Below are 14,845 nucleotides of genomic sequence, written 5' to 3'. Positions count from 1 at the left end.
GGAGGAAAACTTCTTACAGCAACAGATGTTGCTGAAGAAATAAAGGGCTGTTACACTGTGAAGAGACTCAGCTCTGAGGAGTCGCAAATGAACAGCAAAACACTAGAATAAAATCATCACTAGTTATACCACAGGTGCCATTAGTAACCACTGGTTTAAGTTCTTAAGAGAGGCTACTGAGAAGTATTATTACCACTCCTCAGTAGCAGAACTCTGTCTCCCCCAACTCCCCCCCCCCCGCCCCCCCATGACTGAGTCTCATAGAAAAGCACCTTTTGAGAAGTATTTGGACGTAGGTGAGGAAACAGTTTGGTAGCAGCTGGGATTTCAGGAGAGGCAGTGATTTCAGGCCCTGCCAGTAGATGGCATTACAACCTTATCTCCACAATTCAACTTTTTGAAGAGACTCTCGAAAAGACTTTACACTCTAAAAATTATTGAGGACTCCAAAGAACTTTTGTTTATACATTTATCAATATTTACTATATGTGAAGTTAAAGCTAATACATTAAAAAGTATAATAAAACTATTACACATTAACATGAATAGCATTTTAATGAAAAAGAACTATTTTCAAAAATAACGAAAAGTTAGAAGTGTCATTTTACATTTTTTGCAAATCGAATATCTGGCTTAAGAGAATTTAACTGGATTCTCATTTGCTTCTCCATTCAGTCTGTTTAGGTATGTTGTTTGAAATACATATCTGAAGGAAATCTGGCCTCTCATAGATAGGCAGTTGGAAAAGGGAGGTGTATTTTAATAGCCTTTTCAAATAATCGTGGTATTCTTTCTTTGATATTACATCAAAACTCAGCAAGTGGAAGTTTCTTAAAGATTAGTTGCAATGTGGAGTTTGAAACCATATCAATGAAATTTTGATACTCTGTTATGTTGAAATCCATTGGTATATCTTGGCAATTAGGATGGATCTTTTTTACCTTTGCATGATTCTGAAATATCTTACATCAGTCATTTGGAAAATACTGGTTCACTGAGTTACACAGATCTTCCAAATGTTGACACACTTCATTGTACAACATTAAAACATCACCATTGTTAATATTACCTATATCAGAAATATCTTAAGTTTTGGGAAGCAGTCAAGCTCAAAGTAGCAGATACAAGTTTTCCCCAAAATTCTAATTTTTGCTTGAAAGGTAAAATTTTTTCACTGTCAGTTGTTTTCTTTGAAGTCGCAGTTTCATTCATTTTCAAGAAAATGTACACTAAATACCCAAGTCTGAAAAACCATAGTTTGCGACAGTAAAAATGGTTTCCTATGAATAAAGGTGATTGGGTTCGGTTTATAACTTAAATAGTCGCACAAGTGCTTTTCCTTGAGACAACCATCATACTTTGTGTGCAGCACAAGTGCTTTATGCACACTTCCCATTTTGTAACAGTTTTAAAAGATTTACTCAAGGGTTTTATAAAATTATTTTACTGCTTTATTAAGGACATTCTTAAATGAAGCTGGCTTTTAAATTTATTATTTTATTGTGAGTATACGGCAGTGACATACAGTGACTGTCAGTACAGTTTGGTGCCACAGGCTTGATTTTTGTAAAAGCACCAGCAGTCTTACCCAACCATTGCTTTTTCACTATCAGTTCACATATCAACACAGTGAGAAAAAACTGTTTAGCATTATTATGAAAATACTTTTGACCATGCAGACCCCTGAAAAGATGCCCCCTCCCTAACCCCACCAAAAGACCACAGATGACGTTTAGGGAACTGCTGCTTTATCTCACCCTGCCTTGGAACCTCTGGATGTCCAGACTCTCCTGGAACCTATGAGGCTCACTAAGCCTCCTCTTTTTATTATATTTAGCTTGACCCTAATTAAAACAACTGGCAGGCTAAATGGCTCATTTTCAGACCTGCCAATTTTGAAAGTGACTGGGAAGGGTTGGAAGCCTGGGGCCACCTTTACTTTTGTGGCTTTGGTACACTATTTAATGCTGTCATTTTTAACTTCATCTTGTTTAGATGCCTTTCTTATAAGGTCCTGCTGCTGATGACTCAGAATACATTCAGAATTTCTTCTCAGACCCACTTTTATAAGCCCAAAGAAAAGGAAACATTTTCCAAAAATGCCTCAAAAATACCTGGGGCTTTGTGATGCAGAGTATACTTTTAGACCTCTGGCATTTGTTGGTGTGAAAAGAATCAGAAGTCAAGAGACCTGAATTTAGTTTGGGGCCATACTTACTAAATTCTGGGCTAGTCATGTAACATTTGGTAGCCTGGATTTTGTCACCTATGAGGTTGTGAGGATAAGATGAGAGATTGTATATGAAAGTTCCCTGAGTAATATTTAAGCACTGAACTGGAGTGATGACCTTCCAAAATAGAGTAGTGGGATTCTTGGTAATACCAGGAAATCAAATGCCTAAAAGTTGAATTGAGACACAAAGAAGAGGATACCATGCTAAGGAGACGGTGGATCCAGTAGGAAGGAAGGACCTAGCGGTGTAACAGAACAGAGCTAAGAGCTCAGCCTGCGAGCAGGGGGGAGGGGTGTGCCCAGCCCAGACTTCATCTGTCAGTACTATCTTCTGAGTCATTACCAAAGGCCAGCCACTTTCACATATATACTTTCATAATAGGACTTCATGTGCAAAGATGCTGGCTGCCCTAACCTATATTAGCTGCATTATAGAGAAATCTAGGGCTTAAAAAATTGTATAGGGCCACATAGCCAGCACATGGCAAGGCTAGGCTTCAAACCCAGGTCTGTCTTCCAACTGTGCTCTTACCTGTTAATTTATTGGCTTTCAAACCTTTTTGGGGGAAGTAAAACCTTTTTTCAAATAAACACTTTTACAGAAGATTCATGTATCAGAAGTAAAGCTGCCCTGGAAGAAGCAGGAGTCTTCCTACCTTGTCTTCCTCATCACCTGCCCCTCGCCCCAATCCTACCTGGCAGCACCACAGCTCCTGGTAACCTGAGTCTCTGAGGAGCCCAGTTTTGAAGACCCATGTCCTGCTTTTGATACAGTTTGTGCCCTATGTAAATTACTAATATTCTTTCTCTGTGTACATGTCTTGGGAGATAGGGGAAGGAAGACTCTATGTCTCAAGATGCTGGCCTTTGCAGCATCCTAACCTATGTTAACATCAGATAACTATAAATAGATTTATGATTTACAATTAACATTGGCCTAGGCTTATAAATTCTCTCATCAGCACTAAAGATGAAAACAGATTATTGGTTTCTAAGACTATTTATAATATAGTCTTCTGGCCAGTTCTTCATGAGGGCTGGCGACTGATAAACTACTTGTACTCAACGCTGTCCCATCATAGGAAACCCAAGCAGATCCCTAAGTATTCTGCAACTGCAAAGGCATGACTTGCCTTCCAAAGGACTGCTGGTGGTATCACTGTTTCCAGGACCTGCACTAGACACTAACGATATTTTCTCCCTTGAAAACTCCCGGCAGAGAACTAGATAGTTTTAGGTACTCACCAACCCTTCCCTCACAGGAGCTCTTGAATTCCTCCCTCTATACAATGGACTGATAGCTTCCCAATCCTTAGAAAGATCTCTTTCTGCCTTCCCCCACTCACATGGGATAAATCCTCTAACAATGTCAGCAAGGCTCCCTGGCTCCACTGGTATGCTCTGTACCTCACCTAACACAGATGCATTTACTTCAAGGAGGAAAAAAGGGCCCTACTTCTTTCAGCAACCACAATTATATACTCCCACTTCCAGTATTTCAGAACTTGGGCAAGAGCTCTCTGGATGAAGAAGGGCCTTAGTCTAAAAGTCATCAGCCCTACCTTCTTGCCTCCTGGAGAAGAGGCATCAGGGGGAGGTGTACTTGTGATGTTCAATGGGCTGGAGCCACAGCTGGAAGGCGATGACCCTCTTATCCTGTCAGAGAAAAGAGGAGTTAGTTACATTGCCTTTCCTTTTTTCAGTGGAGTGTGTGTGTTTTGTTGAGGGATGGGGGTGAGAAGGAGGATGAAGATCTAGAATAGGGATTGGCAAGCTTTCTGTAAAGGGCTAGAGAGTGATTATTTTAGGCTCTGTAGGCCATATGGTCTCTGTCACAACTACTGAACTCTGCCGCTGTAGCTTGAAAGCAGCCATAGATGATATGCAAGTGAATGGATATAGCTCTGTTCCAATAAAACTTTATTTATAGGTGATAAGCTGCATTTATCCCATAGGCACCTGATCTAGAACACAGATCCTGGAGGCAAGCTTCTCACTGACAAAGCCCTTGGATTAGGGTTTGGATTTCAGGTTTGTGAATTTCATAGTAGCTGGCCAGTTTCATTTGCTCACAGAATCCAGATCTCAGAGTTGGTGGCATTCTATCTCTGATACAATGAACTAGAATCCACCGCAAATGACTTATTCTCTACCCTACAAACACTGCTTAGCTAGCGACTACTCAGGAAATGGAGGGTGCTGGGGTGGTTTCAGCCCCACCTAGAAAGTGGCCTTGCAGTAGTCGTCATTGTCATCTTCTAAGGCAACAGGTGATGAAAAATGGGTCCAAGCCCTCCTCAGCTAGCTTATTTCTCAGCATAGTAGGTTTACAGAGGAAAAGACTTAGAGCTGTAAATCCACATAAACTCTTGTCAAGCTGAAGGACCTCAGCAAAGGAAGCCATGACCTGGCACCGCAGCTAGAGTTTAGGGAAACTTGAATGGCAGCTGCGTGACCACCAGGCTCTTAGCACCTACATGGATGATTGCAGCTTCTGGGTCTGCCAGGGACCCCTCCACTGCCCAGCAGTCTTGGCTCTTGGCCTGTACTGCCTAATTCTGTAATTTGTGAGTAAACAAGCTCTCTCTCTCTCTCTCTCCCCTGGATCAGAATCTTCTGAAAGGTGGGATACAACTATATACCAGGTGTTCTTCACCCACACAGATGACTACTAATTGCTTACTGAAAAATTGTTGAATGTCTCCCACTTTTCCCTACCTACATCAATGGAACCACTGTTTCCCCAGCTTCCCTATCTTAGAATTGCCTTTTCGTAGTTACTTATTTCATTTTCAATATCTAGTCCTTAAATTACTGATTTCTCTTTTGGACACTACTATCACTGTAAGGTGGGCCTCATTCCTGGGTTGTGAAGCATGCTTACCTTCATCTCTTCCTATTCCAATCCAGCTTCCACAATGCTTATTTTTTGTTTTTTGGGGGTTTTTTTTTTGGCTGTGCCCCGCGGCATGTGGCATCTTAGTTCCCCAACCAGCGATCGAACCCACACCCCCTGCACTGGAAGCACGGAGTCGTCACCACTGGACCGCCAGGGAAGTTCCCAACCTCCACGATGCACATTAACACACCACTTTGGACACCTGCTCAGCATCCTACAATGCACAGGGTCTTCCAATTTTCGTCCAGTCTCAACTGTTCAACATCATTTCTTAGAATTCTTAGCAATCTCCCATCACAGCTCTGTGGTTCCTTTCTACAAAGAGGCTGCGAGGTAGATGGCCTGCTTTTTGTGTCCTGAGTACACCACTCACATGCCCATTCCAGCGTGTGCCTGTCTTTTCTAGAAGGAACACCCACATTCATCACAAAACCCAGCTAAGGCCAAGTTCAAACCCGTCCTCCCTTGCTTGCTTCAGCCCATGCACTCTCCCTTTTTTCTTTTATCATAAAGAAAATAGGCTTCGCAAAGATCGTAAGACCTTTGCGTTCAAGGACTGTTTTATACTGTCCTTGGATGGTCTCGAGCAAGGCACAGGGTACGCCGGGACTGATCAGCACCAGACTACCAGTGCACACTGCACCCACACCTCCTTCCTGAGGTAGATTCAAACAGCCACATCCGTCATTCCTGAAGGGCTGGAACAGGGCTGTGCTCTTCTGGAATCCCACTGGGATAAGAGCCCCCCTGTGGCCAATTAGAAAACAAGGCCGGCCTCCAGTTCTCCTGAGAATCAAGCCAGTGGCAGCAGGGATCCTATGATTATGTTCCATTAAGTTTGTACGCCTAAGGACCTGGTTACCACCCTCTCTATCGCCCAAATTCAAATGGACTTACAATTACTGCTCCCCTCTCAATGACTATTCTTAAAGACTTAGATTTAATTAACAATTTTTGAACACTCACTACATGTCAGTTCTTGGAACTTTCCTGAGTTCTCTCACAATCCTAGGGCAATTTCGGGGAGATAGATATTGCCTCCCTTTTATGGCTTAAGTCAACAGAGTGCAAGAAGTTACATGAATCTCCTAAGCAGAGGCCTAGGGCTCAACCCAGATAAACTGCTTCAGAGCTTCTTCTCTTTCATATGGAAAAGAAGTTCCGCCCAAGGGAGCTTCTATTCCTAGCTGATTTGCTTGGTCTCTATTACTAATCCTAGGCAACTTTTTGACTGGAAGAAGCTAATGTTTCGTTAAGGCCCAGATCATGGCAGTTCTCGGCTCTGCTCCTGCAGTCCTGTAATGTTAGTGTTCATCTATCCACTGGGAAGCTCCTTGGGTCATATACAAAGTAATAAGAAAGTTGAGCCTCCCAGAGTTCCATTTAGCTCTGGCCTGTCTGGGTTTAGCTTCTTTATTTAAAGGCAGGATTTCTCAGTCTCGACACTACTGACATTTTGGACTGAAAAATTCTTCCTTAGGGGCCAGGGCTTGGGAGGGCTGTCCTGTGACTGTAGAATGTTTAGCAAGCAGCCTCCCTGGTCTCTATCCACTGGATGTTTAGCAACAACCTCCCAACTCAGCTGTGACAACCAAAAATGTCTCCAGACATCAACAAAACATCCCTTGGGGGGCAAAGTGCCCTGGGGGTTGAGAACACTGGTTTAAGGGAACAACTAGGTGTTACTTGCCTGTGGATTTCCATGATTTCCTCAGCAATCATTCGACCTATTTTTCCTGCCCCAGCCCTGGTTCCCCCTGGAATCCCTGGAACAGTGGGGTGGGTCCTCTTTGGGCCACCTACAACAGAGGAATCTGAGAGTGGGAAAGGGGAAAGCCGAGGGAGAAATGCTATTATGTGTTAAATTAAATCCACTTCATCCCATGATCCACTTGAAGTTCAAGCTTAGGGTTGTGCCCTGAGGGACATGAGAGCCACAGCTTGTCAGGAAAAGGCATTCCAGCAGGGAAAAGCTCAAGTTTCCTTCCAGGATCAGAGATGTCGATATTAAAGCTTCTAATTCCTCATGCACTCAACATACGCTGGCCGAAAGCCACTGGGCTGCACACCAGAGTCACAGAGATAGGTCCGCATCCCTGCCCTCAAGGAGCTCACAGTCTAATGGGGAGACACACAAGATAAACAATGGCTGGAACAAACTGCGGTAAGTTTGACAGGTCAGCAAGAGGCACCCAACTCATGCAGGGCCAGGTGCAACCTCCTGGAAGAAATTAACTCTGAGCTGAGTCTTGAGAGAGGAGCATAAAGTAGGTTGGCAGAGAGGTAAGGAGGGGAAAGCATTCCAGGCACACCGACCAGTGTATGCAAGAGCACTGAGGCAGGACACAACTTGGGAGACTACACCAAGAAACTCATTACAAATGATGATGGAGGAGTGACAGATGAAACTGAGAGGCAGGTACCAGTCAGACCATGAAGGGCCTTGGATGCCACACTAACAGATTTGAACAGTATCGACAGGGGACAAGGAGCACCAAAGTGCTTGACACAGAAAACACAAGTTCACCGTGTGGAGAAGGAACTGCAGTGGAGGACGCGGGCGCAGAGGAGGGCAGGGAGACTAGCGTTGGGAAGTTATCTGCAGTAAGCCAAGCAACAGATGGGGAGGGTGAGGTAGCAACAGTGGGGCCGGAGAGGTTTAAAGACAGAAGGGACAGGAGTGTGTGTTTTGATATAATGGGAGAGGTAGGAGTCACGGTTTCTGGCTTAACCGACCAGACTGGGGGTGAGGGTGTGTGCAGAGAACCGATCTGGATGTGCTGAGTTATAGGTGCCTGTGGGACTCCAGGTGGCTTCGCCCAGGAGGCCGCTGGAAAGGCAGATCTGGAGCTTAGGAGTGAAACCGGAGGTAGGATTCACCGATGCAGAGGCAGGGGCTGAAGCCATGCAAGCAGAGGCCTGAGGAAGGAGGAGTCAGGTGCGGAGAGCAGCGGCCAAGGCCGAGCCGGGGGATGGCCCCGCGGGAACAGCACACCCCGGCGCTGACAGACACCCTCTCCCACCACGGGATCCTGGCGGCCATCACCGAGAGCGCTTCGCATCGCAGCCACCGGCAGCCCAGCGGGAGGAGAGCACAGGCAGCAGGAGCTGCCATGTCAAGGCTTCCAGGGTCCAGGCAGCCTCAGCAAAGGCACAGACAAGTTCCCGGCATTCCAGGCTCAACAGAGAAAGCGAGGTGACAGCGTCCTTAGTGATCATCCCCGCGAGGCCTCCCTTGTTCCACAGAAGATGGTGGCCGGGGACCCCAAATACCGGGGGCTCGGGGATGGTGGCCACAAGCAGCTTCTCAGGGGCAAGCCCGGGCGCCCCGGCGGCACATAGTTACCTTCTCCAGAGGGCAGCGTGCCATCCATGCTGCGGGGGGATGCTGTGGGCTGAGGGAAGCTCGGCTCCCCGCCTTCCAGGACGTTGGCTCTGTGAACATCCCAGCAACAAGGAAACGTGAGTCAGGCCTGCTCAGAACCGTGCACCTTTCACCTTGGCCAAGGTGTCCGGTGTCCACTCTGGACCTGGACAGGCCACAAAATGAAGTGTCTGAGCGGCTCATAGGTCTCCTCGCTGTCTGAGGACACGATGGACGGCACCCCGGCCCCTGGCCTCCCTGCCTGCCTGGCCTTCCCAGTGCAGGTGGGGCGCGGTCCAGCGGAGGCAGCGGCTGCAGCAGCCCACTGCCGGCCCCAGCCCCCCGATCGGCTCCGCCTACAGGTGGAGGGTTTGGACCTCATGGGGAAGGAGATGTGGGGAGCAGGCCAAAGAGGAGGGCCTCCCCTTCCCTGCTCACCCAGCAGGTGGCAGCCTTTGAGGGGGCGTCCCAGCTGCCGGGGCTCAGGCCGCCAGCCCGGTGGGCGCAGATCCTCGGCCCTCCTCAGCCGAAGCCAGTATGGGCTGGGGAGCCTTTCAAAGATGACCAAGCCTTCCCTCCATAGTGATACCAGTGGATGCCAGGCCTGCAGAACTCAAAGGCTGACTGCTTTGCCGGGTAGGAAACGCTGCTGTCTCCTGCAGCAACTCCACCAGCCGGGGCCTCAGAGGTATGAGTGCTGAAGCTCATCCCTCAATTAACCCCCTTTTGGCTTCTGCCAGTCCCGAGGCTTCACAGGATATCAGCAAGACGGCAGTAAAGGATGCAATACTGGCTGTCACCTGTACCCCCAAGGGACCCAAGGCATTTCCCTGTGAAGCAAGGGAGCTTCTGACATACGAAAAACACTTACAAAACAACGGTGTTGGTGGAGACAATGTATTCTACTTCCTTGGTCCAAGGGTTCATGAAACTGAACCACCGACTCCGTAGTGTGATGAAAGAACCATCTTTGATTTTAAACTTATAGCAATTAGTTGTAATCTTTTCTCTTGTCTGTAAAACTGAAAATACAAAGAGACCATGAGCATTATTGTTTCCTCAGACAAATGCATTGAACTAACCAAATCCGAAGTGCGCTCAGGCTCCAAGGCCATCCCTCTTTAATCAGCCACGGAGCTGGCACTTCAGAGAATAGGTTGTTTCTGAGGGTCTGACTCTGAGCCTTCCAGTTCGGTTGTGAACCTGTCACTGTTCTTCAGAGTGTATGAAATGAAGGCTCTGGGAATAACTGACTGCATTCTAGACATCTAACTGGAATCAGCTATGAAGTAAACACCACACAACGAGAAGGCACTGTCCAAAGGGCCCATGTTATTTCCCCATCACAAAGCCTGAAGGCAGTACAGCATTTTTAGGACATCTGGATTCAGAGAGGTCACTCACCTATGGAAACCTCATTCTTTCATGTAACAAACACGTAATGAGCATCTTTCATGTGCCAGGCACTGGAGGTAAAAGAGGAGACAGGATGTGACTCCTGCCCTCAGGAGAGGCAGAGGAGATCAGAGTCTTGAGGGAAGAATACAAGTTTGCCAAGGGGAGAGAGGGAAGAACCCAGCACTGCCTGAGGAGTGGCAGGGCCTGGTAGGGCAGGGAATGGAGAGATGGTCAGTGTGGCTGGAGCACAAGGCCTCTGCAGGCAGAGATGGGGGCAGGGGTAAAGCTGGGGAGGTGGGTCAGGGCCAGGAGGCGGAGGGTCTTTTGAACGTCTGTCAAGGGCGATTGGGCTTGAGTCTAAAGGCAGGAGGTTTTAAGCACGGATGTGACATTATCAGGCTCGATCTACCAGAGCATGAATGGGATAGTGATGGAAGCTGGACTGGGGACAGAAGCGAGTGGGAGGCCTGTTAGGAGTCCATCACAACTATCAGGTGGGTACATGGGCTGAACCAGCGTCTTGGCAGTGGACGTGGCAGAAAGGGGCCTCTTTGGAAATGCATGTCTGAGGTGAATGAACAGTTCTGATGGAGGAAAAAGTAAAGGAGGGAGTCGATGTTGGTTTCCATCTCAGGAGGCTACATATTTGGCCATGCCATTAATCAAGAGGGAAACGTAGGAGGCGATGCAGGGTTTTGCGGAAAAGAATTAGATCCGTTTGGGCCATACGAAATCTTTATAGGGGCCAGATAAATCCTCTGAACAAGAGATGCCTTCCGGAAATTGCCCTGGCCCAAGTATAGGAATCTGCGAGGCAACGGGGTGGGGGTTATCTGTAAGGGGCTGGATGGGGCTGCAGTAGCCTCCCCTCCTCACGGATGTCTTGGCCTGAAGGCTCCTGGGCTGGGTGACTCCCACGTCACAGAGGCAAACTTCTCTGCGAGGTCACGTGGACTAGTCTAGAAGCAGGGGGGCACTTTAAACTTAAGACCTGTCGTACAGCCCAGCTTACCTTGCCTATGACATTCTGCGAGATGTCCTATGTCATCTTGGTGAAAATATTCATAACATGAGGTGCCTAGAAGTTCTTGTGGTAAATATGCCAAAATAGCTGTTGCCCTAAAAGGGAATTTTTTTTAAAAAAAAGAAAAAGCCATTCAGACAATTAACAGCATGTTTGCACCGGCTGAATCCTGCTACAGCCAGTGAAAACAAGGTCAAAGCTGGGTGGATTCAGAGGGCTTATTACATGGGTTTTGCTTTTTGGTTTTTTTTCTCATGAAACTGACTTTAATCAGGGCTACAAAAACAGAGGGAAAGAAAGCAAAGAATCCTTTCAAAGGGGCTGTTAGCACAAGATATCAAATTTTAGGAGGTTTAGAAGTAGTAACTGTATTAGATAAAAATGTGGTAGAACTCTAAACTCCAGGGCAAAGCTTCTCCAATTTACCGGCTGCTTTTTACCAGGATGACCAAACACCAGAAGCTCCAGCAGCAGGGCCCACAAGGACCTTGAGAGGTGGCTGCCTTCTTTTCCAGTATTTAGTGACTATATCTAATAGCCAGAAAAATTACTACCCTGTGAATACTCTTAAGGAGGCAGCAGGGAACAGTGGAAATTTGGGGACATCTGGGTTCTTAGCCCAGGTCCACTGCCAATGAGTTGTGAATTCTGGAGAAGGCCAGGCTTCAGGCTGAGCCTCAGTTCAACCACCATAAAAAATGAGACTGGACTAGATCAGTGTTGTCCAGCAGAACTTTCTGCGAAGATAGAAATGTTCCTCTACCTATGTGAGAATAGAATCTAAAAAAGAGTGGCTATATGTATAACTGATTCACTTTGCTGTACTGCAGAAACTAACACAACATTGTAAATCAACTATACTCCAATAAAAATTAATTTAAAAAAAAAAGAAATGTTCTGCATGGGTACCATTAGCCACATGCAGCTGCTCAGTACTTGCAATGTAGCTAGTGAGCCTGAGGAATTGAATTTTTAATTTAATTCAATTTAAATTGATTAAATTAAAATTAAATTGCCGTTATGGGGTTACTATAGCAGATGACTGACTGTATTGACAGCTCAGGACTAGATAATCTTTTCCGAGTCCCACAAGCCAGAATTTCAATCACAGTAATTAATGGTCCTGGAACCTTCCATGGATTCAGATAGCATACTGTGCCTACTATTTCTCTTTCAGCCATGGACATCAAACCACCCCCACTTCACTGTCTCTACATGCCAACGAATGACATGGAGAAAAACCTCTGTATTTATGATGATAACCCACTGGGTCTCATTTTTCAGCAGATACGCCCATCACTTCCTTCTCTCTATCCCTGAGAAAGACAGCCGATGGCCCAGTCTTCTCTGCTTTACTCAGGGTTGAAAATCCTCTACCATCATTGTTCAAGGGTAATGTGCAGACTCTTACCTCTGGTCTACAAAAACAAACTTCCCATCTATTGCATGCCGAGAGACATATTCCATAGATTTCACCCTGATTTCCCCGTTCGCCGGCTGTGGAACCATGTGGGAGTGCAGTCGTCCGATGGCGACAAGGCAGCTGAGATTACACCCCTCGTTGTCTGGTTCGTTGTCTTCGTCCAGCCCCATTTTTGTGGGCGGCCAACTTTTCAAATAGCCTGTGCTGTGGATTGTGCAGAAGCTTTTTCGATCTGCTAGAAAGCAAAGTCCATGGTCAATGTCAGTGCGGCTTTGGGGCCTGGAGGCACAGGCAGCCTAGTCGGGGGATGTAGGTAGGGAGTCAAAACATAAAAACCAAAGCCTTACTGTCCAGAAGTTAGCATCTAGTGAGAGAGAAGACAGAAAAAAGAGGTATCATCCAGTGTCATATACGCTTTGTAGAGCTGGTTACGGCAAAAGGGCATCACACGCACCAAGGAAGCGGTAGCTAAATCTCCCTGGGGAGAAGAAGGCCGCCCCGAAGAACTATGAAGGAGGTCGATCAAGAAGGATGAGCGCTGGGTAAGGGACCAGAATCTGTAAAGGTTTGAGAACATACAAAGGCACAAAGAGCTATCCTGTACAGGAAACAGCAAAGAGCTCTGTGTGGTTGAAGGGAAAGGGAGGCGTTGGGGGTAGAGTTGGAAGGGCAGGTTGGGAGCGTATCGTCAGAGCCTTGGATTATTTGCTCACAAATGTGTTAACCTTTTTCAGATAGGAAATGGAGAGCTTCTGAAGGTATTTAAGTGGGGAAACAGCAAAATCACATCGTGATTTGGATGTTCTAGGAGCAGAGTGATGGGTGTACTGGAAGACATGCAAGAGATGCTGAGGACTGTACCATGGCAGTGCCGTGAAGATGAGGTAGGGGAGGACACAGGAGAAATTTCTGAGCTTGAACTGTTGGGATTTGGTATGAGTATCAAAAGATTTGGTATGAAAAAAGAAAATAAAGATGACTCCAACTTTTTTCAGATTGAGTGGTTAGCTGGTATTACACAATTCATTGACTCAGGGCAGAGAATACAGAGTAAGTTTTAGAGGAGAGGGAGAAAAGATTTCAATTTGGGACACATTAAGTGTGGAGCACCTGTGGATTCCAACAGTACACACATCCTTATGGAATAGTTTACCAAGCATCGGGTCTGTGCTAGTTACTGGGAAACAGTGCAAAACAAATCAGACCTGCCTTTGTGGAATTCACAGGCTAACGGGGGAGAGATATTTTAAACAAATAATCACAAATAACTACATAACTGCAACTGTAAGCAAGTGTTAGAAAGAAACCCTGCAGGGTGCTACAAGCAGACATAAGGCAGCCTGAGGGAGGGAATGAGTGACAGACATTGAGGTCCACTCTAACGGATGAGCTCGAGTGAGTCAGGGAGGGGAGCTGGTGGCGAGAGAGGGGCATTCCCGTCAGAGGTGACAGAGCGTACGGAGACTTTGGGTAGAAAGGGTTTGGAGGCATCGAAAGGAGGTCAGCAAGTCTCAAACGTATAGAGTAGTGTCGGGGGCGTGGTCTGCAAAGTCACATAAAGGATTTTAAACTTTTCTTCAAGAGCAACGGGAACCACTGAAGGGTTTGAAACAGGGGACTGACACGAAGATTTGCTCTTTTTTTTTTCTTCTATGTTTTGGCCACGCGGCATGTGGGATCTTAGTTCCCCAACCAGGGATCGAACCTGCACCCCCTGCAATGGAAGCGTGGCGTCTTAACCACTGGACAGCCAGAGAAGCCCCAAGATTTGCTTTTAGAAAGGTCACTCTGGCCATGCGAGGGGCTGCAAAGCGTGAGGAGCCTACTTCAGCAGGCCTGTGAGATCCAGGGCAGCCTCAATCCAGTGACAGTAACAGTAAACACGGAGACGGAGCAACATACTTCAGGTAACTTCTGCAGGGGCGATTCATGGCAGCAAGACTTTATAACTGACTAGATCAGGAGGGAGGGAAAGGGGGTGAGGGGGCCCCCCAGGCTTCTAGCACGCACAGCTAGATGGACAGTAGTGCCATTTACCTTCGAGGGGAAGCTCAGGTGGTTACTTCTACATATATCACGTTTGAGATGCCCTTGAGATGCCCAAGCAGGTAGATTAAATAAGCAGTTAATTTACAAATCTGGAGTTCAAAAGAGAAGTGCAGGCTAGACATATGAACTTGGAAGTCAGTGGCATATAAATGTCATTGAAAGCTAAGGGGGCGGATGACATTACCTATGGAGGAGTATATATCTACTCTTAAGAGAAGAAGGCCGGGGACAGAAGAGGAGGAAGCAACAAAAGGAACCCGGAAGAAAGCCCGGACGGGGAGAGGACAGGAAGAAGAAACACTTCACAATGGAAGAAAAATGCAAAGTGTCCACTGCACGTAGCCACCTGCAGGCACTGGTGAACTTAGAATAATTCTGGTGGGCTCGTGGGTGCTGGGGAAGCAGGGGGCTGTGACTTAGAGTATTCTTTCCCAACCACAGGAAAACAAACAGGA

General features: G+C 46.6%; 1 protein-coding gene across 7 annotated transcripts in view; it reads right to left on the bottom strand.

Annotated features, from left to right (window-relative positions):
* BMAL1 (basic helix-loop-helix ARNT like 1) overlaps positions 1 to 14,845 on the bottom strand; it is a 104,224-nt gene that overhangs the window by 1,833 nt on the left and 87,546 nt on the right. For 6 of the 7 annotated variants that reach the window (XM_068554836.1, XM_068554837.1, XM_068554839.1 and 3 more), the window contains 6 exons: positions 12,330 to 12,576; positions 10,907 to 11,013; positions 9,368 to 9,518; positions 8,479 to 8,567; positions 6,823 to 6,931; positions 3,796 to 3,889 (listed from right to left, as the gene is read on the bottom strand). In XM_068554836.1, the coding sequence (XP_068410937.1) occupies positions 3,796 to 3,889; positions 6,823 to 6,931; positions 8,479 to 8,567; positions 9,368 to 9,518; positions 10,907 to 11,013; positions 12,330 to 12,576 (797 nt within the window). The remainder of the gene's footprint in view (positions 1 to 3,795; positions 3,890 to 6,822; positions 6,932 to 8,478; positions 8,568 to 9,367; positions 9,519 to 10,906; positions 11,014 to 12,329; positions 12,577 to 14,845) is intronic. The other variant, XM_068554840.1, reaches the window with a different exon arrangement.

Source organism: Eschrichtius robustus, chromosome 11, assembly GCF_028021215.1.
Source record: "Eschrichtius robustus isolate mEscRob2 chromosome 11, mEscRob2.pri, whole genome shotgun sequence".
In the NCBI taxonomy this organism is placed as follows: Eukaryota; Metazoa; Chordata; class Mammalia; order Artiodactyla; family Eschrichtiidae; genus Eschrichtius; species Eschrichtius robustus.
This window is presented reverse-complemented; position numbering and strand designations above follow the sequence as displayed.